We start from the raw sequence: 24,538 nt of genomic DNA on the forward strand, positions 1-24,538 counted from the left end.
CCTTGAGGGCTCCAGCAGCCCTTCAGCCCTTTTCAATAGTTTTGCAATTGGGACTCCTTCAGCATTGGGGGAAGGTGACTTGGATGTTTGTTGGCAAGCAGAGTAATCATGTTTTTCTGCCTGTGCCAAGTTTCAATAATGTCAGGAGGGTTTTAATTCAACCCAGAATGCCTTCACCATACTGTTCCCCCGTGATGTGTTCAGCAAGTTGAGGCCCCATGTGTGGGCAGTTGGTGGCAGGGAAAATGTACTAGGAATGTGTGTAGTTCCTCAGAGGAGATCCCTTAGCTCTGTGCGTCCAACACATGCATGATACAGGGGAAGAAGGATTCCAGCATTGCTCCAAGAGTGAAGTTCCACCATTTTGGTAGAACTTATAACATTTCAGAGATTGAACTGTAAGTCTCCTTTCCAGGATCAGACAGATGGTTATGACAATGGAAAGGCGGGGGCCCACACCATTTGTCTGCTACTTCATCTGTGGACATCATGTAGTATTTCCTTACAGGATCATGTCAATAGCAGTAGGTACAGCCACATTCAGTCCATTGTCAGCAAGGGTTATCCAAGAACTTTGCTTGGATCTATTGAGCTGTTGTTACGATCTTTGAAGTTCTTAAGAGAGAATGACAAGAGCTATATGTTGTATTTAGACTTTAATCACCATGAGATTAAGCGAGAACCAGGCTGGGTCTATGACCAAGTGCTCTGAAGGGAGCGCGAGCCAGAGCTGAAGTACCATAGTTCTTAGTGGCTCTGTACATGGTGGGAATGGTCATATTTAATCCATTAGTCGCCCAAGTGCCCATCCATGTAAGGTAAGGCTAAACACATGTCCTAGAGTTATCTGATCCATGCTCAAGATCAGTTCCACTTTTGATAAGCCGGGTAGGCAGACACGGTCACAGATGGGTTGACCACATGGGAGTCCAAGTCCCAATGTTAGGTGATGCAACTGACACATGAGCACAAGTCAGGGAAAGCTGAGAAGCTTGGGACTCACAGGTTTCTGAAGATTCAGTGTTTGACATGATGTAAAATCAATATTAATTAAATTAACTTACATCATTTCAATCCTTGCTCGGATCATTCTTTCTTTTTTTGCACAGAACATACACACCTGCAACAATTACCTAGTACATCTGCAAAATGAGGCCTTATACAATTCTTTAATTTATAGAAGTAATTGACCGTGGCAAGTTAGTACTCTTCCTCTTGTAAAAAGGAAAAAGGACAATACAGTTGAATTTAACTACAAATGTTACTGTAATTATTTTTATTATTTCTGTCAGCAGTGTGTAACTCCAGAGTTAATAATGGAACAAACCCCCCCAGAAAACCAGTAACTTACGAAAAGCTTATAAAGAGAGAAAAGTTTGTGAAAAGAGAAAATTTAGGGTTTCTGTTGACTGACTGCAAATTGTCTGACATTAAAACTGCCAAGGAGAAGTGAAGTATGATAAAATACAAAAGGAAATAAAAAATGAACTTATGAATACAAAAATACTTATAGATGTTTGTACCTTGTTCATGACCATCTCCAAGTGCTGACATCTTTGTAATCCTTAGGGTAACTTAGGATACTGAATGGTCAGGATGACATATGCTCAGAGTAGCTTTCTTGCATCATGGCTTCGTGAATCTAGACTCAGTTGTGCTCTTTTCTTTTAATTTGTAAAGTCACCACATAGGATTAGTTTATTGGCGGAACCATTTATCTGTGTTTATGTTTTCTTTGGTGACTTTCATATTTTCTTCAAGCTCAATTTCTCATGCCTAGAAACGTCCATAACAACGCATTTTAATCATTTTTAATTTATAGAATTTATACAAATGTCACACATTTTGTATCATTTGTTTCTTCATTCAACTCAGGCATCAAGACTGTATCCATATCCAGCTCTGTATGTTTTGTATTGTAATTTGTACTCGTTCACTGCATATTATTGTTTATTGGGGTGACCTCAGGTCACAGTCAGTTCCATTGTCTCTGTGCCCGGCGAGTCTGGCCGCAATATAAGCTGCCTGGATCTGTAATTGGCAGCAAGGGGTTCTGCTCGTTTCTTTGACAGGAGGACAGTGGTGACCCCGTTGTCTCCCGGAGCCATTCGTTGGACTCTGACGGTGATCAGTCTTGGCTCCAGGATTTCTCCAAAACGCTCTTAGCGGCCTAAACATAGGTTTAACCAGCGAATTTTGGGCCTCTGACTCTAGTAGAGGCGCACCCCACCAGCGTCACTAGATTCGTATTCCTTATGATTTGTTGGCAGTGCGGGGTGTTGCCATACCCCACTCCAGTAAGGGGTGCTGAGTTGGATATCCGCTCCTTCATGCAGTTAAACGCGACCTTAGAAAAGCGACTCGGAGGTTTACCTACCTCCCATCAATGTCATGAATGAGGCCCTCCCGCAACTCCACACCAGCGTTCGAACACACGACGGCGGCAACACTTCATGGGATCGCCCTCACCGACAGGGGTTGTTCTTCACGCAGGGAACCCATCGATGGCTGCGCAGGGTGGAGAGCCACTTCAGAATCGATTGGACCTGACGGACGAAATCCACAGGCCGACACAGTGCTCAACGCCCTTCCAGAGGCGTGTACAGAAAACTCATCTCGCGTACTGCTCAAACACACACCCTCACATTACAGCACCACAAAAGTTCCTCCTCTTGAGGCTTGCTCCGGCCCATCGCCTCTGATACCGCCTGTGTTATCGACCTTGTTATAAACCCACGCTTACGACTCTCAATTCAAGAGACATTGGGGCATGGTCGTTAGATCTCCTGTCACTACCAGTTTGTCAGGGTGGCATTCCAGAAGCGGCAGGAGATAAGGCACACGGAAATCTACCTTCGCCAACTCCTCCCGGATTTACGGGAACCAGATCGCCACCCCTACACCATGCCTGTCGAGGACCTCATAGAGACGGCGCCAACACCACAGACTCCGCCAAGGCTTCACAGCGGCTAAAACCGCCACACAGCCGGTCAGCTCCGTCCAGCCTGAAGAGGACGAGAGCAGCCCGTCAATTTTTGCCAACAGACGTCCACCGAACCACAGCAGATGGAGGTCCCCGGGCTTCTGTTGCTACCTACAAGTGGTTCGGAAGGACGCCCGAAACTGCCTGCCGCCCTGCTCATTCGCCCGTTCAAAAACGTTGCATGGGATGCCAAATGACAGGCCGCCATGGCAGCCGAAGAACCCAGGGCCTCAAAAACAAAGGTTTTGCGTCCGCACACCGTCTCCGGCAGGATGATGCTGGTCGACACAGGGGCCTTTAAATCGGTCTTCCCAGCATCCAGAGGACCGCAACCAGACACCAGACCGGCCGCTTTCTGACGGCCGCCAACGATCCCCATCCTTCTCACGGCACCAGGCTCCTGTCGAATCCATCCTTGGCCAGAGTTACCCTGGACTTCATCGCCGAGCAGACGGAAACCCCACTCCTGGGGCCGATTTTTGGCGCACTTTGGCCTGCTAGCATCACACACTCGTGGGGAAAGTGCCTTCCGACACCGACTCCTGCCGGTCTCCCATTAACGGCGGGACCCAGACCCACCATCAGCCGTCGCCCCACCAGTATGCACACCTACTGTCGGAGTTCCTGAGATATTTAAGCCTGATCATTGCCAAGTCCCCGGGGCCCCAGCCATGACACGGCATATACCAAAATATAGTGACTAAAGGGGCGGTGTAATCATCCAGTTCCGCAGGCTTCCCCCTCAGCGCCTTCAGGAGGCGAAACCACATTTCGCGGAGATGGAACAGATGGGCATCTGCAGGAAAGCCTCCAGTCCATGGCCTCCCCCTCCACATGGTGCAGAAACCGGTTGTGCCTGGAGTTTATCGACTACAGTAGGATCAACATTGCAACAGAGCCCGACCACTACCCTCTACCCAACATGCAAGACCTCACGGCCTCCTTTCACGGGGCCAAAATATTCACTAAATTGGACCTTCTTAAATCTTATTTCCAGGTACCTGTTGCGCCAGATGACATACCAAAGACAGCCATCATCACGCCCTTGGGTCCAATGTTAGTCTTTTCTCCACCTTCGGGCTGAGGGAACGCCGGGGCCATCCTTCCAGCGGCTATGGACAGCATCCTGGGGACCTGTTCTCAATTGTGTATCGTCGATGACATTGTCATATTTTCCAGGTCTCAGCGAACACCAGAGACACATCAAAGCAGTCCTCCATTTTCCAAGAGAACGGCCTCGATCGTCCGTATTTTTGACAATTTATTATCGGCGTCCAGAAAGCAGAATTCCTGGGTCACGAGGTGTCTCGACAGGCGTCCGCCCTCTTACATAAAGTAGCCTGGATCATGAAGTTCCCGACACTCCACCTCCTGCTCGTTCCAGGAGTTCTTGGGATGGTAAACTTCTACAGGCGGTTCATCCCCGGGATGCACACCACGGTGACTCTGGACGGCAGTCCTAAAGGCCAACCGAAGTCCCTGTCTTGGGGACCCAGCCAGCAGCAGGCCTCAGCGTTTGACGCAAGGCTGACACTCATCGGCAAGGCAACCAGCGTCATTGGCACACCAGATCCCAAGGCCCCCTCCAGCTGACGACAGTTTTTGTAACGTCGCCTGCGGTGCTGTTAAGAGGGCAAATCATCAACGGCGCCCCAGCCCATCGCCTTCTTCAGTTAAGCTAAGTTCAGTCCCGGATTCGGACCCGCTACAGCACCTCCCATATCGACACGGGAACCCCGTTGCGATGCTCTCACGCCCTCCACAGTTCGGCACTTCAAGTTCCCTCCTGGAGGGGGACACCCTTCACAATCTTCACAGACCACCAGCCACTGGTTCACGCCTTCACGAAGCAGGGGAATCCATGGTCTTCCAGACAGCAGCGCCACCTCTCAGCCATAGCCGAATTTACCTGCAGTTCAGGTACCTCCCGGCAAGAAAAATCCCGTAGCAGGCGCCCTCTCCAGAGTCGAGTTGAACGCAGTGCAGCAGTGTGTAGATTACCAGGACCTTGCCAGAGAACAGGCCGCTGACCCAGAAACCCCAGCATGTCCGCACCGCCATCTACACCCTCAAGTGGCGGGACGTGACCTCGCCCCTGGAGGCCCCAGCCCGCTCTGTGACATCAGCACAAGTCAGCCCGCAGCTTTGGTTCCAGCCTCACGCCGCCGCCAGGTCATTCGACATAATTCACGGCCTCTCACACCCTCCCAGACCACGGCCAAACTGCTTTCAAAAAAGTTCGTCTGGAGCGGGGTGCAAAAAGGCCTCCCGGCCTGGGCAAACAGTGCCTGCAGTGCCAGACCAGTGGTGGGTCGTGATCCACACGCAGTCGGGGTAGACGGAGTTCCCCACAGCCAGGCGCGGTACCAGCCACATCCACATCGCACCGTCGTCGGGCCCTTCCCCATCAGGCAGATCCAGATACCTCCAGGACGGTGGTAGACCGGTTCGACTCCGAGGTGGCCCAAAGCCACACCCATGCAAGAAGCCACCGCCAGCGCGTGCGCCGAGGCCCTGCTCTCCAGTTGGGTTAGCCGCCAGCAGGCCCGGACCACATCACAACCGAAGGCCCCGTCCTCTCCGAGTTGTGGTCTGCCCTGGCTCAACTGCTGGGAACCACGCACCACACCACCACAGGTCGACAACCCAGCGCCAACGGCCTGGTCGAACAGTTCCACAGGTCCCTAAAGTCACCCCTCAGAACCGGCCCGCTGCACCGCCGAGGACTGGAAACATCAGCTGCCGTGGGTCCTCTCGGTTGAGGACCGCCCCCAGAGCCGACGGCACCCCATCCGCAGCTGAACAAACCCCTGGGGAACCCCTCGTGGTGCCGGAGATCGTGACGGATGAACGCCACTCCCCATCACTGCAGAGGCTCCAGCGACGTGGCGGCAAGTTCGCCCGCTTGCAGGCGCTCATACATCGACAAAGCAACCACCTTCATGCCGCCACAGCTGTCATCCGCCACCCACGTCTTCGTCAGAGTTGACGCCGTCCCCCACCACTAACTAAGCCCTACAGGGGACCCTTCCGCGTGCTGGAACGAACAGCAAGGCGTTCCAGCTGGCAGCCAAACAGGCATCTACGACTCACATAACCGGTTAAGGGCCCCTTCCTGTCGGAGAGTCCCGGCAGCGACGCAGCACCCCTTCCGCCTTCAACCGCACTCCAGCACGCCCTCACCCCAAATGGCCCCAGGAATGGGACCACCCAACCAGCAGCCTCACAGGCGGGAGGCCCTCCGTTATCTTGGTGCAGAAACCAGATGGCACCCTCCCACGTCCCAGCAGATACAGGGATTAGTCAGACGTGTCCCCTCGTCTTGGGAGTATTTGTAAAGTCACCACATCGGCGCCAGGATAGTGTTTCGGCGTGGCGCCAAAATAGCCTCCGCTGAGCTTGTTTTCTTTTGACTTCCATTTTCTTCAAGCTCAATTAGTCACGCCTAAAACGTGCCAGGTCACGCCATTTTAATCATTTTTACTTTTGCGGTATTTATACAAATGTCACACATTGTGTATCACATTTTTCTTCATTCACAGGCATCAAGACTGTATCCATATCGTAGCTCTGTATGTTTTGTATTGTAATTTGTACTCGTTCACTGCATATTATTGTTTATTGTTTCGACCTCAGGTCACAGTCAATTCCATTGTCTCTCGCGGCCCAGTCCAGTCGGCCGCAATATAAGACCTGCCTGGATCTGTAATAAAGTAGCAGTAACCTTTTACCTGCTCGTTTCTTTGACATACAAATTTATATAAATTATTTATTCTAAAGGAACCATTTATCTGTGTTTATCTTTTCTTTATTACTTTCATATATATTTTCCGCTACACTTCTTTTCTCATGTAGAAACTCCTCCATAACAACTCCGATTTTTAATACATTTAAATGTGATAATAATAATAGAATGGTACTCTGTATGCTGTTTAGCTTATATTTAGCCTTCTCAACTCAACATATAATGAAGCTCATGCATTATCCAGCGCATTGGTAGTACAGCATGTGCAGAGAGTATTTATACCCAACAACCGGTATGCAAAAGAAGGGGGGTGATTTTTATTTGGTCAGTTATATTCCGGGAGCTCTCCTATTGGCTATGAGTCTGGCTGACCAACACGGGCGCTAATTGGTTGGTGCAAGGGGGTTCTGCTCGCAACTCAAGGAGGAGGGTGGCTGTATCGTTGTCTCAAGGGCACGCTTCGTTGTTCTCCTGACCGTGATCAGCAGGAGTAGGGTTTCCTGAGTAATATTTATCATAGGTTTCACCATAGAATGGCAAGGGCCTCAATATAGTAGAGGTGGCAGTGGTCCATGTCGCCGTCGAGGATTCTGGTATTCCTTATGATTTGTTGGCACTGGGGGTGTTGCCATGTTCCCTCATGCTGTGTTGTACACCGTCCCTTCATGCAGATGGAGGTGATCTTCTTAGAAAGGTGAGGCATTGTCATAGCAATGTCAGAATGGTAGCATCCACTCTCGGGGCACAATGTTTGGTAGATGACTCCTCTCCTCTTCATGGGATCGCTGCTGACAGATGGGTTGTTCTTCATGAGGTACTGGGTAGTCCTCCAATCCTTATAATAGCTCTGAAGGTCGACTGTTGTGTCTACTTCAGCATGGGTTACATGAGCCCAAATGATGTTCCTTAGGGCTGAATAGTCCTTCTTGTACTCTGTATCCATTTTATGGTCCTTGTTCCCTCTTGAGGGTCACGGTTCTCCCTCTGATACCGCCTGTCGACGCCGTTCCTCAACACCCTTACTACTTGACGGTGAAAATATCCATTGTTAACGAGTGTCTGGGCAACATGTTCAAGTTTGTCAGAGGTGGCATTCCAGGAAGAGCAGTGGGAGAGGGCACGGCCGACATAGACATTTACTATTGACGTTGGTCAGCCAGACTCACAGTCAATGGGAGAACTCCCGGGATGTGGCCAACTGATGTAAAAAGCACCTCCCTACTTTTGTAAACGCATTTTTGGGTAAAAATACCCCGTGCACGTACCTCTGGAACAAGAGCCCGTGCCTGCACAAGGCTGGCTTAATCTCAAATAGCAACAACCCTTGGTGCCATTCACCTCCAGTGGAGAAAGCAACTACCGTTGCATGGGATGATAAATGAACTTCGGACAGCTGCTTCACAATTCACCTTCTGAAACAAAGAAACAAATGCTCAATAGCCTGTGGGAGGAATGAAACCACCAAACTTTAACTTTAAGTTTTAACCCTTTTTTTGGGCAAAGCCTGACTAAGTTTTAACCCTTTTTTGGGCAAAGCCTGACCGTGATCTTTATTTCGTCATGTTTGGCAAGGTGCTGCAACCAATCAAATTGCTTTAGTTGGACCACATGGATTTCAGCCAATAGCAGAATGTCTCAGATGTTGTGAGCGCAAGTTTGAGCTTGGTAACTTGAACAGCATAGCATCACACACTCCTCAAAGGAAACATTCCACTTCCAGACACCGAAGCGTGTAGATGTGCACCCAAACACTCTTACTTTCGCCACTACCGAAACTCAAACAATGGAGGTAAGACTGAAAACTTGTTTGCTCATAGATAGATATTTGGTGATCATTGTAAAGTTATCCAGAATAGTGTACATGACCGCTGACGCTACAAAAACTTGTGTGAACAAAAAGTGCGGTGTAATCATCCAGTACGGGCTGAGCACCCATTTCACAGGAAACCACATTTCACAAAACTCAGCCGGTACTAGATGTTGTGCCCGGTTTACCGGGAAGTAGGATTAATAATGAACCATGCTGAACTGGATGCTGTGCCCATTTACATTTGTGAACTTGTAAAGTCATCTGTAAAGTCATTTGTAAAGTCTTATCTGTAAAGTCATTTGTAAAGTCTCTGCTGAGCAAGTTTTCTGTGGAGACGTCCCATTTTCTTTGCCTCTACAATTAGTCACGCCTAACGTGCTAGGTCACGTAAATTCAATCATTTAAACTATGTATATATTTGTTTACCTGTTGTCAATTGTGTATCGTATGTTTCTTCTTTCACAGGCATCAAGATTGTATCCAATTTCACTTCTGTCTATTTTCTCATTGTAAAGTGTACTCGATCGCTGTATTTATTGTTATTTATTATCGACCTCAGGTCACTGAGGCTCCCATTGTATTCCGCGGCTCGACGCCAGTCCGCCGCTATATAAACCGCCTGGATCATGAATAAATTAGCAGTTCTCTTTTACCTGCTCGTTTTTTTGCACCTCTTAAAGTGGTGACCCTGGAGTGGTTCCCGAAGCCATTAGCGGACCCATACAGTGACTCAGTCTTGGCTTCAGGAACTTACTCACGCCTTAGCGGACTAATTACGGCGCTGAACCGGCGTTTGGGCATGCTGACACTCATCGGCAAAATCACCAGCGTCATTAGCGGACTCACACGGCGTGCTTCCAAGTGCGTTTTGACGCGAGTACCCTACTCCAGTTAAGAGGGCGAAGAGCGAGCATGGACGCGGACATCCCTTCCCTCGATCAGTTAACCGCTAACCTCGCGGATTCGGATGCCTACCTCCCTCCCATATCACCCACGCCCACCCCCGTGCCGAGGCTCTCACGCTCCTCCACACCCCTGCCCGTGCCCCTCACTCTCCCCTGCCCGGCAGGACAATCATGGGTCGCCCTGTCCATAAAACTGCCACCATTCATGCAGGGGAATCCATCAGCATGGCTGTACAGGGTCGAGAGCCAGTTCAGGCTGGCGGAACTCAACGACGAGGTGCTGCAGGCGGACACAGTACTCAACGCCCTGCCGGAGGAAAACTACAGAAAGCTCGTCCCTTGGGTGTCCGACGCACGCCCCCTCACCTACCACCTCCTGAAGAAGTTCCTACTCGAGGCATGCTCCCTGCCGGTCGCCAAGCGAGCCACCCACGCCCTTGACCTCGCCGTCAGCCCGCAGCAGGATCAGAGCATCATGGAGTCATGGGGCATGATTCAAGACCTCCTCACCCTCCCAGATACCGACGGCACCGGAAAACAGAACGAAATAAGCCTGTCGTGGGAGCTCCTCCTTCGTCAGCTCCTCCCGGAGGTCTGGACATAAATCCCTGAGCGCCCTACACCATGCCCCTCGACGACCTGATCCACACGGCGTAGAACCTGACGGACTCCGTGAGGGCAATGAAGCGGGTACCAGCACCCGCACTACCAGTCAGCACCATCCAGCAGGAGGAAGGTGCAGAGCAGGAGGTCAACGTCGTCGCCAGGAGGCGCTGAGCGCCTCACAACAGGTGGAATTCTCCGGGGCTTTGCCACTACCACAGGCGGTTTGGCAAGGACGCCCGGAACTGCCTGCCGCCCTGTTCTTTCGCCCGTTCAAAAAACGGGAGAGGCAGCGGCCAGCAGGACAGGCGGCCATGGCAGCAGAAGAACCCAGGGCCTAGAACCAGTGGATTCTACGTCCACGACACCGTCTCCGGCAGGATGATGCTGGTCGACCACGGGGCCCTTAGATCAATCTTCCCGGCATCCAGAGAGGACCTCAAGCGAGAACCGGACCCGGCTGCCTTCCTGACGGCCGCCAACGGGTCCCCCATCCTCTCCTACGGCACCAGGCCCCTGTCAATCTCCATCCTTGGCTGGAGATATTCCTGGGACTTCATCGTCGCGGATGTAAGGACCCCACTCCTGGGTGCGGATTTCCTTGCCCACTTCGGGCTGGCAGTCGACGTCGGTCGGAAGCGCCTCCTCGACACCGACTCCTGCCAGTCCCTCCTGTTGGCAACGGGACCCAAGGCGCCCACCATCTGCTCCACTGCCCCCACCAGTACTCACAGCTGCTGACGGAGTTCCCTGACGTTTTCAGGCCCGAGCTCCGCCAAGTCCCCGGGGCCCCAGCCAAACATGGCATCTACCATCACATAAAGACAAAGGGCCCCCTGCACACGCGAGGTTCCGGAGGCTTCCCCCGTGGCGCCTTCAGGAGGCCAAGAACGCATTCACCGAAATGGAGTGGATGGGAATCTGCAAGAAGGCCTCCACCCCGTGGGCTTCCCCCCCCTCCACATGGTGCAGAAACCGGATGGCTCCTGGAGACCCTGCGGCAACTACAGGCGGCTTAACCTCGCAACGGAACCTGACCATTACCCCCTGCCGAACATGCAGGACCTCACGGCTTCCTTCCATGGGGCCAAAATATTCACTAAGTTGGATCTCTTGAAATCCTATTTTCAGGTACCAGTCACGCCAGAGGACATACCAAAGACCGCCATCATCATGCCTTTCGGGTCCTACGTGTTTGCCTTCTCCACCTTCGACCTGAGGAATGCCGGGCAACTTTCCAGCGGCTCATGGGCAGCATCCTGGGGGACCTGAAGTATTGCGTCTGCTACGTAGATGATATCCTTATATTTTCCAGGTCCCACAGTGAGCACCAGAAACACATCCGGGCAGTCCTGCAGCGCCTACAGGAGAACGACCTCGTCATAAGGTTCGACAAGTGCACCTTCGGTGTCCAAAAAGCCGATTTCCTGGGCCACGAGGTATCCCCGGGGTGTGTCCGCCCGCTCACATCCAAAGTCGCAGCTGTCACCAGGTTCCCCATCCCCACCTCTGTCAAGGCCGTCCAAGAGTTCCTCGGGATGGTGAACTACTACAGGAGGTTCATCCCCGGGGTCGCGCACATCACGGCTCCCCTGATGGAAACTCTGAAAGGCCAACCAAAGTCCTTGTTGTGGGGACCCAGCCAGCAGCAGGCCTTCTCCCTGATGAAGGCTGCCCTCGCCGAGGCAACTGCCTTGGCCCACCAGGATCCCAACGCCCCCCTCCAGCTGACGATGGACGCCAGCAACATCGCCTGTGGTGCTGTCTTGGAGCAGGTCATTGGCGGCACCCCCAGCCCATCGCCTTCTTCAGCAAGAAGTTCAACCCCGCAGGGGCCCGCTACAGCACCTTCGACAGGGAACTCTGCGCAGTGTACTGTGCAGTCCGTCACTTCAAGTTCCTCCTGGTACATGCCTTCACCAACGGCATCTCTCGGCCATCACCGAGTTCACCTGCTCCATCAAGTACCTCCTGTGGCAGACGCCCTCTCCAGAGTCGAGCTAAATGCGGTGCAGCTCGGGATCAACTACGAAGACCTCGCCAAAGAACAGGCCGCTGACCCAGAGACCCCAGCCTACTGCACCACCATCACGTCCCTGAAGTGGCGGGACGTGCCCCTCGCCCCCGGGCGCCCAAGTCTCTTCTGCAACGTCAATACCGGCCAGCCCCACCCGCTGGTGCCAGCCTCCTGCCGCCGCCAGGTATTCGACGTCATCCACGACCTCTCACACCCCTCCGGCAGGACGACGGCCAAACTGCTGTCAGGGAAATTCGTCTGGCACAGAGTGCAGAAGAACGCGAGGACCTGGGCAAGGCAGTGCCTGCAGTGCCAAACCAGCAAGGTGGGACGTCACACCGAGTCCGGGGTAGGCGAGTTCCCGCAGCCAGAGCGACGCTTTGGCCACAGTCACATCGACGTCGTCAGGCCCCTTCCCCCATCAGGCAGGTCCAGATACCTCCTGTCGGTGGTAGACCGCTCCATGCGGTGGCCCAAAGCCACGCCAATGCAATAAGCCACCGCCAGCACATGTGCCAAGGCCCTGCTCTCCAGTTGGGTCAGCCGCTTCGGCGTTCCAGACCACATCGCAACCGACAGGGGTCCCACCTTCCTGTCCAAATTGTGGTCCGCCCTGGCTCGGCTGCTGGGGACAATGCATCACACCACCACGGCCTACAACCCAGTGGCCAATGGCTTGGTCGAGCGGTTTCACAGGTCCCTGAAGGCGTCCCTTATGGCCCGCTGCACTGCCGAGGACTGGAAGCACCTGCTGCCGAGGGTCCTCCTCGGGTTGAGAACTGCCCCAGGGCCGACGGCGCCCCGTCCGCGGCTGAGAAAACCTATGGCGAGTCCCTCGTGGTCCCGGGCGAGCTTGTGACAGAGGATCGTCACAACCCATCGGTCCAGAGGCTTTGCGTCATAGTCGGCAAGTTTGCCCCCTACAGGCGGACATACACAGACAGGTCAGCCACCTTCACGCCACCCGGGCTGGCCTCCACCACCCATGTCTTCGTCGGGAATGACACCGTCCGCCCACCACTGACCAGGCCCTACAGGGGACCCTTCTGCATGCTGGAGCGGAACAATAAGGCGTTCCTGCTCACACTTCACGGGAGGAACGATTGGGTGTCAGTAGACCGGGTCAAGCCCGCCCTCCTGGAGGAGGACACAGACGTCACCGCATCGCACCCTCCGCCTGGTCAGCCTTCGCCGCCGCCAGGCCCTCGTAAAGGGCGGGCACGCAGCTGCCCTCGAAAAAGCCCACCCACACCCGCAGTCAGGCACCCCCACACAAAGGGCATTTCCCCGCTGTCCTCACGCAGCTGTGGCACCCTTCAGCGCCCCAGCAGATACGCCGACTAATCAGACGTCACCCACGTCTTTGGGGGGGGAGGAGTATTTGTAAAGTCATCTGTAAAGTCTCATCTGTAAAGTCATTTGTAAAGTCTCTGCTGAGCAAGTTTTCTGTGGAGACGTCCCATTTTCTTTGCCTCTACAATTAGTCACGCCTAACGTGCCAGGTCACGTAAATTCAATCATTGAAACTATGTATATATTTGTTTACCTGTTATCAATTGTGTATCGTATGTTTCTTCTTTCACAGGCATCAAGATTGTATCCAATTTCACTTCTGTCTATTTTCACATTGTAAAGTGTACTCGATCGCTGTATTTATTGTCATTTATTATCGACCTCAGGTCACTGAGGCTTCCATTGTATTCCGCGGCTCGACGCCAGTCCGCCGCTATATAAACCGCCTGGATCATGAATAAATTAGCAGTTCTCTTTTACCTGCTCGTTTTTTTTTTTGCACCTCTTAAAAACTGAATGTTCTGGAAGATTCTAATAGCATTCATGATTATTGTATTGATATTTTAGGCCATTCAAGCGTTCTATATATTAATAATAACCATGAAATAGATGATATTTTGGCAAAATTTTTTCTAAATTTCAATATTAGTATCTATTTTGACTACTTATAGCATAATTTTAGCATAATTTTAGTATAATTATAGCATGTATATATATATATATATATATATATATATATATATATATATATATATATATATATATATATATATATATATATAGTAATGATCACCAAATATGTACAGCAATATTTTTTATTATCATAATTATTTTTAATTATATTATAGTCATTATGACTTCATAACTTAATTATTGTGATCATTTGCTTGCTGAAACTACTAACTAACAATTACTCCTTTTGTTCTCTTTTCAGGTTGGAACCTTCTATGGTGCCACAGGTGTTAGGTTTTTTTCCCAAGTGACCCCAATCATAGTGATGAGGACAGTGACGAAGAATTTGAGAACACTGATGTCGATGACGACAACAATGACTCTGACTACCAACAGTACGTTGAAGCAGCTTTAGCTGAAGATGCTGTTGAAGAGGAGAACCTCGTGTCACCTCCAAGGAAGAAACGAAAAAGTAAATATTTTTTCCTATTTGTGGCACTCATGCTAATGTTCCTTTTCTCTTTTCTTCACAGGAAAAATATATATATATATATATATATATATATATATATATATATATATATATATATATATATATATTATGTGTGAGGGTCTTGGTTGATCATGTATTATTCAATTTACGTAATTTTTGGCCCTGCAAAACCAAGATTACGTAACCTGCCACTTGAAGCCAAAAGTTAACCTCAAAGACAGTCGTTAATTAGCCAAAGGTCAGCCAGTTAAGGGTAATTAACCTTAACAAAATATTTGAGATGAATTTGATTTTAAACGCAGCAGGTTCTTCCAAACATTCGGATGCTAGGCATAAAAAAGCATCGATTTAACCTGATTTTGCTTACCTAAATCCTAGGTATTTTACTGGAATAATGGGGTTGAAGCTAACAATATAATAATTAGGATTAATCTAGACTTCGTAAACACATATACAGTAAGTGGGGATGAAGGAGGAAACAAAAGAAATGCGAAATACAGAAAAAGGATAAAAGAATGGGCGAAGTTTTGAACAAAAAGCGACTTTACCTTAGGATGAACGTTGTGCGCACCAACACCAATTTGAGGAGTCTTCGCAATTGCTTCTTCACTTCACTAATATAATAATAGACAAAAGAAAGGGAGAAGAGGCCCTGTCGGACATGTGGTCTCTCGAATGCTCCAGTCTCTGAAGTTCCCTGACAGCCTAGGTCAAAAACAGTCACCCCAGGTGTCCACGTTCTTGTTAAAAACATTCGCCAAGAGACAGGTAGGAAGGAAAAGGGACCTTAGGACCACCTATTCTTAAGGCTGATAGGGAAATTTTCCTATAGGGTAAAAGGCCTAACTTACCTATCCCGTTCTCCAACGGACGTTAAGGTTTGAACTGAAGACGCACCTATATAGACAACGTCTTTTCCCGGTCTCAGTCAGGCTGATATTTTTACAATCAAAAGTTACGAGGGCGAACAGCAGTAATATTTGTAAAAAGCTCCCCCTTAAGAGGGCCTTCACCCCTTTTCGGGCGTGAAGGTCTATACTAAGCAAGCTGTTCGCCTCTCGTGAGGTTACTCTCCTTCCCCTGAGCAGATTAGTCCTGGTTAGCCTACCTAGCTACAGAACTACCTAACCTAGATAGGATATGAGCTATATTCACTACTTTACCTAATTCTAATAGTACTGGAAGGTGCTCACGGTTATTATTGGCTACCTCCTACAATCATGATGTGTTTTAGACCTAGCCTAGTGGTACATTCTATGATATTCCCTAGCCTAACCTATCCTAACCTGACCGTAGCACCAACATAAGAGTTAATATTCTAACTAAATTACAACATGGTTTATGTTTAATACAATTAAAATTTACTAGTTAATTCATGAGGGTTGCCTCATATGATAAATGGGTGCCTCACTGAGGTCTTAGGCCATGCGTGTCACGAGCATCGTGGCTCGTTTCACAATAGTTAAGATTACTGAAATTAGTTAGGCTACTTACATGATTACTGCGGCTCGGTGGTAAGTGGAAAGAACAAGGCTACTAAATTGATGTACTGTACTTTAAGGTGGCCTAGGCTAGGTACAAGTAAAAGGAAGAGATCACACTGGCTACCTTCTCTGGGCAAGGGGCCAGGATCACTCTTAGATGTTAGGGCACTGTGCCGAGAGGGCACTAGTGCCAGGATGAGCGTATAGCTCGGCAACTACTGGGCTCTCTTCCGCCTTCTTCTTCTTCTTCGGGTTCCTCCAAGGCCTATCAGTAGCTGGCCTAGCAGGTGATGAGAGCACCGACTCCGGGACAGGCCAGAAGGGTAGCGGAAATATTCAAGTCAGGGGCAACTGCAAAGCGCGGAGGACTCCTACTCCGGCTGCTGCGACAACCGAGCGAGAGCGATCTCGACTCCTGCATCCGAGGATGCCAGTTCCTGGTCTTCAAGGAAGGGGTACCATTTCGATCCTCCAGGGTTCCTCCCCTGGGGTCAAATTTTGCAAAGAAGAAGGTTGCAAAGGGTGCTGGAGGCTCTCCAGTCGCAATGATCAGCTGCATGGGGAATCCTAAATCTCCCGGAGGAGGATTAAGCCTCATGATTTAGACCCGGCATGGGGGCCTTTTCCACTGGTAGCTCAGCGTCCGTGGCGGACGGAGTCTGGCACTGCTCAGTGCTCGCAAGTGGCACTGGCAGCAGTTGAGGTCAGGCATGCCTGACAAGGGGTCCGAGGTGCAATACCTCTCGGACGACTTGGGTTTGGCTGCGGCAGAGATTCCTGCCCCAGCAGGAGATCGTAGCCTCTCGGTGAGTTTTGTTGGGCGTCCGCTGGGCGTTGCTTGGTTGGGCAGCCCTCCCAATTTGTGGAGTGGTCTGCCCTTGCACGTCCTGCAGCGGTACTGCTCCTCCTGAATCTCTCTTCGCGGAGGAAGACCTCTTGGTGGGCCAGCCCTTCGATTGGAGAGGGCTAGGCCTGAAATAGTTTGGGTTGTGCCCCTTCCGCGGACCACTTTGGTGGGCGGAAGGTGGAGGTTTGTCATGGTTGAGAGTTTTACATGTGGCCTCTGTGGAGGAGGTAACGTGGCTGCGGAGTGGCGTTGGTAACGGGCTTCGCAGAGAAGATCCCGACCCAACAAGAAGACCACTCCGGGCCGAATTCCACCTACCACGCCAAGGCGGTGGGGTATCGTGCCCCAGGTGTCATTACCTGGAGTTGGACCGTAGGAACGGTGATGGTGTGGCCCTCTATCCACTTCATTTCCCACCGGGTTTCTTCATCAACCATGGCACCGGCTGGCACTTGGGCCCTGGCGATCAGGCTAATATCTGCCTTTAGTGTCTACTGTGACCGGAAGGGTCACGGGCAGGCTAGTGCTCTGAAGAGGGGCCACTGAGATGAACTGGGTTTCCAGTCTCTCGGGTAAAGGATCCGGTGCGGACCAGCAGCAGAAAATGAAGTGCTGATTAGGTTGACAAATTTGGTGGTGGGGACATGATGTGGACAGGCGGAGATCCAGCATTGTAGTGGCTAGCAGCCCCACAGGATTTGCACGGGCCTTTTGGATGGGCTCGGTGGCCTGCAGTAACTGTTGGAGGAGAGGGCTGAGCGGATGAATCGGGAGCGGAGTTCTGGCTGGTAGGGTTAGGCTGCTTATTAGTGCCGAGTTTGTATCGGCACTCAGCTTCAGCGTGGCCCCCTTCTTGCAATAGTTGCATATGGTCTTGCTAGGCAGTCCATTCTTGGGCGAGTGGAGTTCGAGAGGCAGGCCGAGGGATGATTCGCTTCTGAGAGGTGCTATCGCGACTGATTGAAAGTTTCCACGAATCAGCCATGCGACAAGCTTCCATAAGTGTGGAGGGCTGTTTATCGTTAAGATATACAGCAAGGGCCCTGGCACACATTGGAAAAGGTCTTCTAGCATGGTCGATTGAAAAGATCCTCAAACGTCGTGCAGGCCAAGGAGTCGAACCAGCGCGTGCGGACTGGGTTTTGTGACATGCCCATTCTGTCCAAGACCAGCCGACTTCCTTGGCAAGACCTCGGAACCGTTGTCTCCATTTTTCTGGGGTTATTTCGAGGCCTTTGTAATGACTCTACGAACTTCCGCCATGTTGCCTCTCTGGCTCTTTTCCAGTGAGATAAGCGCTGCCTTGGCTTTTCCTCCATATGCTTGGCCAGTATTAAGGCTCTCTCCGTCTCCGTGGTGCTGTAGTTATCGAAAAGAGCCTCGATCTCCTCCAGCCATGCTTCTGGCTCGTCCTCAGTCCACTTGGGGACTAGGGAATTGATGCTCAAAATTGGAGCGTTTGATGCAGCAGGTGTAGGACTGGAGGCTTGATGGCTAGCCATAGCTTCTGCATTCTCCATTTTCGCTCTCTCAAGCTCGAGCTCCTTCTCTTTAGGGCTAACTCAGTTTCCTTGCAGGCTAACTCATGCCGTCTTCTTCTTTCTTCTCTTTCCTCTTCATTTTGCCTTTGCTCGGCTTCATACACCCTTCGTTCTTCTTCATACTTCCTCTGCTCGAGTCTTTCTTCCTTCTCCCGCTTGGCCAAGTCGTCCACTTGCTCCTTGACCCAGGTAGTAAGTTCCAGCAGGTGAGACCTGCCGCTGTCCCCAGCCCCAGGAAAGTTTTATAATGCTCTGCTGCCATGGTTCTGGTGGGAAGGGCGTCTAACCGGGTCGACTGGGCGTTTCTTGGGCAGCGAGGAAGTGTCTCTTCAAATGACGTGACACCCTTTCAAAAGGTGGCACCAGTTTGGGTGTGCCGTGTACAGGTCACACTGGTGGCACTCAGTATCCCTAGGCACTGGTGCAGGTTAGGTTCAGAAGAACTTTCTCTTCTGTGTTCCCTTTGTTTTCTTTAGTGGCACTTATGGTGCCAATGTGTTCCCTAGGGACCCTCTACTGGAGTCCAACTAGGCTATATGGGAGGAAAGGCACTCTACACCCCTGCAGAGTGCAACAATCGAATGAGAGAGAAAGGGAAGGTAAAAAAGAAGAGAGAGAGAGAGAGAGAGAGAGAGAGAGAGAGAGAGAAGTAAGCTATTCAAGTGATGACAGTGCTGCAAATTATTGGCACTGTGGAATAAAGTGAATTTGGGTTTTTTTTTTTTTTAAAGATCCTCGTGAGTGGCTGGTCCCAGTACCGCCCCAGGGCTGGCCCCTTTTTTTTTCAGAGGGTGAAAACTACTGTTTGCTTCGGTCTGGATAGCAGGCCTCACTCGTGACCGACAGTTTATCACTGGGTTGTAATTACTCTTAACTTGTCCTCATCTATTGTGGGACAGAGGTGTTTCTTTTGTTTGGTTTATTGTATTCAATTAATTAGCCTAGTGTTGGCCGTTCTTTCTTTGAAGAGGGTCACGTACACTTAGGTTAGGAATGCTTACTTGAATGAGAGAGAGAGAGAGAGAGAGAGAGAGAGAGAGAGATTTTCAATCAGCTAATTTCTTGCTGCTTGAGAACATGTAAACAAAGATTTTATACATGCACAATGGCATGGATCTTAATAAAATTATATAGATGCGTCGTCTTGGCTTCCTTAGGGATTACTTTATTATCTTAATTTTCCTGGGAGCCAGCGTCACAAAAGTTTATCGTAAAATTTTAAATTCTCTTTATATGATTTTTATAGCAGGTATCTGTATAAGAACTTGTTATTACTCCTAACTAAGGCCTATCTTTCCCTGCCTAAATTATCTTTTGGTTTTTTCTAGCTAAGATATTGCGAGGTGGGTTCACTACGAAAAAAAAAAAAAATATATGACCCAAGAGTGGCGGGGCAGAGTCTGGTCACAACAGGATGACAATAACAAGGTCTTAAGATGGCGGAAAAGTCCCGTTAGGCCTAAATTTCAAAACAACCTCTGTTCTGCGAAGGAACACCAAAATGGCGGTCCTCTATTTCAAACAAATTCAAAACAAACTGCGAACACGGCGGAGGAATCCAAGATGGCGGGTATTTCCTTTTAACCAAATTCAAAACAACGCATAAAACAAATGCAGGTATCCAGATTTTACTTTAAATATACCAATCATGCATAGTGTTTTACGTTACGGTTGGAAAACTAAATTACCAACAACTTTGTGTCTTTTGTTATCGTATTCTCACCGGACATTAAACAAAAGAATGAAAAGAGAAATGCTAGTCTGCCTGCGTAAATTTACGTTGTTGAACGGTACCTTTATTGTAAAATTACTATTTCAGTTCGTTTGCTACTTCACTGACACGGTTTTTGAATGATTCCCGCTATATGCAAACAATAACGATCGGAATTGCCGACGCGATTTCTAAATTACTGTGTACATGAAACGGGCTCCGCGATTCGGCCTTTGAATTCGTTACTTGAACGACTTGATTCACGATCCGAACACGGTAAATGTCCTTGTCTTAAACGTTATAAATTATGACGCTCTGCTCTCGAGTCGCACCCTTCTTACCTACAGCTAATTCTCACTACACTTGTTATTATAACTATTCTCTTTACTGCTTATTATTATGCCTCGTTCCTTGTTTGGAAGAATGAAATGGAGTTCGATATCTGACTTTTATTTTTGGAATTAATGTAATTTTAATTTCCTTTTCTCCAGATTCTTCCTCTAAAATGTACTTTAGATCCTGGCAAGGTCGCCAATGTTACGTGTGAGGGTCTTGGTTGATCATGTATTATTCAATTTACGTAATTTTTATGGCCCTGCAAACCAAGATTACACGTAACCTGCCACTTGAAGCCAAAAGTTAACCTCAAAGACAGTCGTTAATTAGCCAAAGGTCGCCAGTTAAGGGTAATTAACCTTAACAAAATATTTGAGATGAATTTGATTTTAAACGCAACGGTTCTTCCAAACATTCGGACGCTAGGCATAAAAAGCATCGAGATTTAACCTGATTTTGCTTACCCTAAATCCTAGGTATTTTACTGGAATAACGGGTTGAAGCTAACAATATAATAATTAGGATTAATCTAGACTTCGTAAACACATATACAGTAAGTGGGGATGAAGGAGGAAACAAAGAAATGCGAAATACAGAAAAAGATAAAGAATGGGCGAAGTTTTGAACAAAAAGCGACTTTACCTTTAGGACGAACGTTGTAGGCACCAACACCGCCGAACGGAGTCTTCGCAATTGCTTCTTCACTTCACTAATATAATAATAGACAAAGAAAGGGAGAAGAGGCCCCGTCGGACATGTGGTCTCTCCGAATGCTCCAGTCTCTCTGAAGTTCCCTGACCGGCCTAGGTCAAAAACAGTCACCCCAGGTGTCCACGTTCTTGTTAAAAACATTCGCCAAGAGACAGGTAGGAAGGAAAAAGGGACCTTAGGACCACCTATTCTTAAGGCTGATAGGGAAATTTTCCTATAGGGTAAAAGGCCTAACTTACCTATCCCGTTCTCCAACGGACGTTAAGGTTTGAACTGAAGATGCACCTATATAGACAACGTCTTTTCCCGGTCTCAGTCAGGCTGATATTTTTACAATCAAAAGTTACGAGGGCAAACAGCAGTAATATTTGTAAAAATATATACATATATATATATATATATATATATATATATATATATATATATATATATATATATATATATATATATATATATAGATAGAGAGAGAGAGAGAGAGAGAGAGAGAGAGAGAGAGAGAGAGAGATGTTTTGCATTTCTGTTTCTTATAGATATTGACATTTATTTTTTTCTCTTTTTCCAGTAGCCAAGCTTGGCTGTGCCACCCCACCAGCAGCAGTAGCAGAGGAGGAGTGGGCAGATGAGGAGGAGGATGAGGAGGCTGGCACTGGCAGCCAGGGTGCCACTGTTCAAAGGAATTGGGTGATGGAGGACATCAGCAACCCACCACTGCCAACTTATGCACATGCAGGAATGTCGACTATTCCTACCCCTTTTCTCTACTTCAGTGATCTCTTTGGCATGGAGCTTGTGGAGCACCTAGTCTATCAGACTAACCTTTATGCTAGGCAGAGCGACCTCAGGACGCCCTGCAAGACTGACACATCAGAGACGCTTATGTTCCTCGGCATCTTGATCTACATGGGCGTGGTCCACCTGCTTTCATTGAGGACTACTGGGCCACTAACACAAGGGTGCCACAAGTGGCAGACTTTATGTCCTCGAAGAGGTTTCAGCTCATGCGAGCAAGAATTCATTTCAGTGATAACCAGCAAATTACTGCCACTCAAGACGGGTTTTACAAGGTCAGGCCAGTCATCACTGCCATCACGAAGAACTTCCTGCGCATCCCTGAAACACCTCATCAAAGTGTAGATGAGGTTATGGTGGCCTCTGTAAGGGAACTAGGGCTGGAAATTTTTGCCAATATATCCGTAACAAGCCAGATAAATAGGACTACAAGTTCTTCTGCGGGGCCAATACAGATGGCATTACTCATGATATACTCATGTATCAAGGACAGACCACCTTTATGGCCCACACAGTCCAGTTGCCTGAAGAAGAGGAAATGAACATGATTGCCAAAGTGGTCACCACCCTCCTCAGGACAGTCAAGCACCCAAACAAGACGTGTGTATGCAGACAACTTCTTCACCAGCGTTGGTCTTGTTGAGCACCTGAGGACACCTACCAGTGCCAATTATGTTGGCACTGCCAGGAGACAAGACAGGAAACCCTGGCCTCATACCAACTGCCCAGCTCAACAGCAAGAAGGCCAAACGAGGCACCATGGACTACAGGAGCTGTAATGGTGTTCTGGCATTGAAGTGGAAGTGTAAAGTCACCAAATCGGCGCCAGGATAGTGTTTCGGCGGTGCCATTAATTAAGTCTCCGCTGAGCTTGTTTTCTTTGGTGACTTCCCGTTTTCTTCAAGCTCAATTAGTCACGCCTAAAACGTGCCAGGTCACGCATTTTAATCATTTTTACTTTATGGTATTTATACGAATGTCACACATTGTGTATCACATGTTTCTTCATTCACAGGCATCAAGACTGTATCTATATTGTAGCTCTGTATGTTTTGTATTGTAATTTGTACTGTTCACTGCATATTATTGTTTATTGTTTCGACCTCAGGTCACAGTCAATTCCATTGTCTCTCACGCCCGGCGTCAGTCGGCCGCAATATAAGCTGCCTGGATCTGTAATAAAGTAGCAGTAACTTTTACCCGCTCGTTTCTTTGACACCTTACAGTGGTGACCCCGGAGTATCCCGGAGCCATTAGCGGACTCACACGGCGACTCAGTCTTGGCTCCAGGATTTCTCCAAAACGCTCTTAGCGGCCTAAAAACGGCGCTGTAACCAGCGTTTGAGCGTGCTGACTCTCGTCGGCGTACCCCACCAGCGCCACTAGCGGAACCACACGGCGCACGAAAGTGCGTACTGACGCGAAAACCCCACTCCAGTAAGGGGTCAAAGGAGCGAGCATGGACGCGATATCCCCTCCTTCATGCAGTTAAACGCGGACCCCGCGGACTCGGAGGTTTACCTACCTCCCATCACAGCCGCGCCCGCCCCCGCATCGAGGCCCTCCCGCAACTCCACACCAGCGCCCCGAACACACGACGGCCGGGCAACACAATCGCTGGCCGCCCTCACCGTAAAGCTGCCGCCGCCACGCAGGGGAACCCATCGATGTGGCTGCGCAGGGTGGAGAGCCACTTCAGAATCGCGGACCTCACGGACGAAATCCTACAGGCCGACACAGTGCTCAACGCCCTTCCGGAGGACGTGTACAGAAAACTCATCTCGCGAGTACCAAACACACACCCTCACATACAGCACCACAAAAAGTTCCTCCTCGAAGCTTGCTCCCCTGCCCATCGCCGAGCGGGCCGCCCGTGCTATCGACCTTGCCAATAATCCACGCCACGACCTCAATCCAAGAGACGCTTGGGGCATGGTCGTAGATCTCCTGTCAATACCAGACTTGGTGGCACAAACAAGCGGCAGGAGATAAGCTTCATCACGGGAAATCTACCTTCGCCAACTCCTCCCGGAAGTACGCAACCAGATCGCTCACCCCTACACCATGCCTGTCGAGGACCTCATAGAGGCGGCACAACACCTCACAGACTCCGTCAAGGCTTCACAGCGGCTAAAACCGGCCACACAGCCGGTCAGCTCCGTCCAGCCTGAAGAGGACGTAGAGCAGCCCGTCAACGCCATCGCCAACAGACGTCCACCGAACCACAGCAGACGGAGGTCCCCGGGCTTCTGTCGCTACCACAAGTGGTTCGGAAAGGACGCCCGAAACTGCCTGCTGCCCTGCTCGTTCAACCGTTCAAAAAACGGGGGTGGCGGCGGCCAGCAGGACAGGCCGCCATGGCAGCCGAAGAACCCAGGGCCTCAAAAACAGTAGGTTTTTCGTCCGCGACACCGTCTCCGGCAGGATGATGCTGGTCGACACAGGAGCCTTTAAGTCGGTCTTCCCAGCATCCAGAGGACCGCAACCAGACACCAGACCCGCCGCTTTCTGACGGCCGCCAACGGAACCCCATCTCTCCTACGGCACCAGGCTCCTGTCGATCTCCATCCTTGGCCAGAGTTACTCCTGGGACTTCAT

At 49.8% G+C, this 24,538-nt stretch overlaps 1 protein-coding gene across 1 annotated transcript; it reads left to right on the forward strand.

The window, feature by feature from the left end:
* The first annotated feature begins 8,741 nt into the window (after positions 1 to 8,741).
* LOC136835754 (uncharacterized) lies at positions 8,742 to 22,587 on the forward strand. Its single transcript, XM_067099614.1, has 3 exons — positions 8,742 to 8,813; positions 14,323 to 14,500; positions 21,714 to 22,587. The coding sequence occupies exons 1-3, from the start codon at positions 8,742 to 8,744 to the stop codon at positions 22,283 to 22,285; spliced, it is 822 nt and encodes a 273-aa protein (XP_066955715.1). The 3' UTR covers positions 22,286 to 22,587.
* Positions 22,588 to 24,538: the final 1,951 nt, after the last annotated feature.

The sequence above is a fragment of the Macrobrachium rosenbergii genome, chromosome 55 (genome assembly GCF_040412425.1).
Source record: "Macrobrachium rosenbergii isolate ZJJX-2024 chromosome 55, ASM4041242v1, whole genome shotgun sequence".
Taxonomy (NCBI): Eukaryota; Metazoa; Arthropoda; class Malacostraca; order Decapoda; family Palaemonidae; genus Macrobrachium; species Macrobrachium rosenbergii.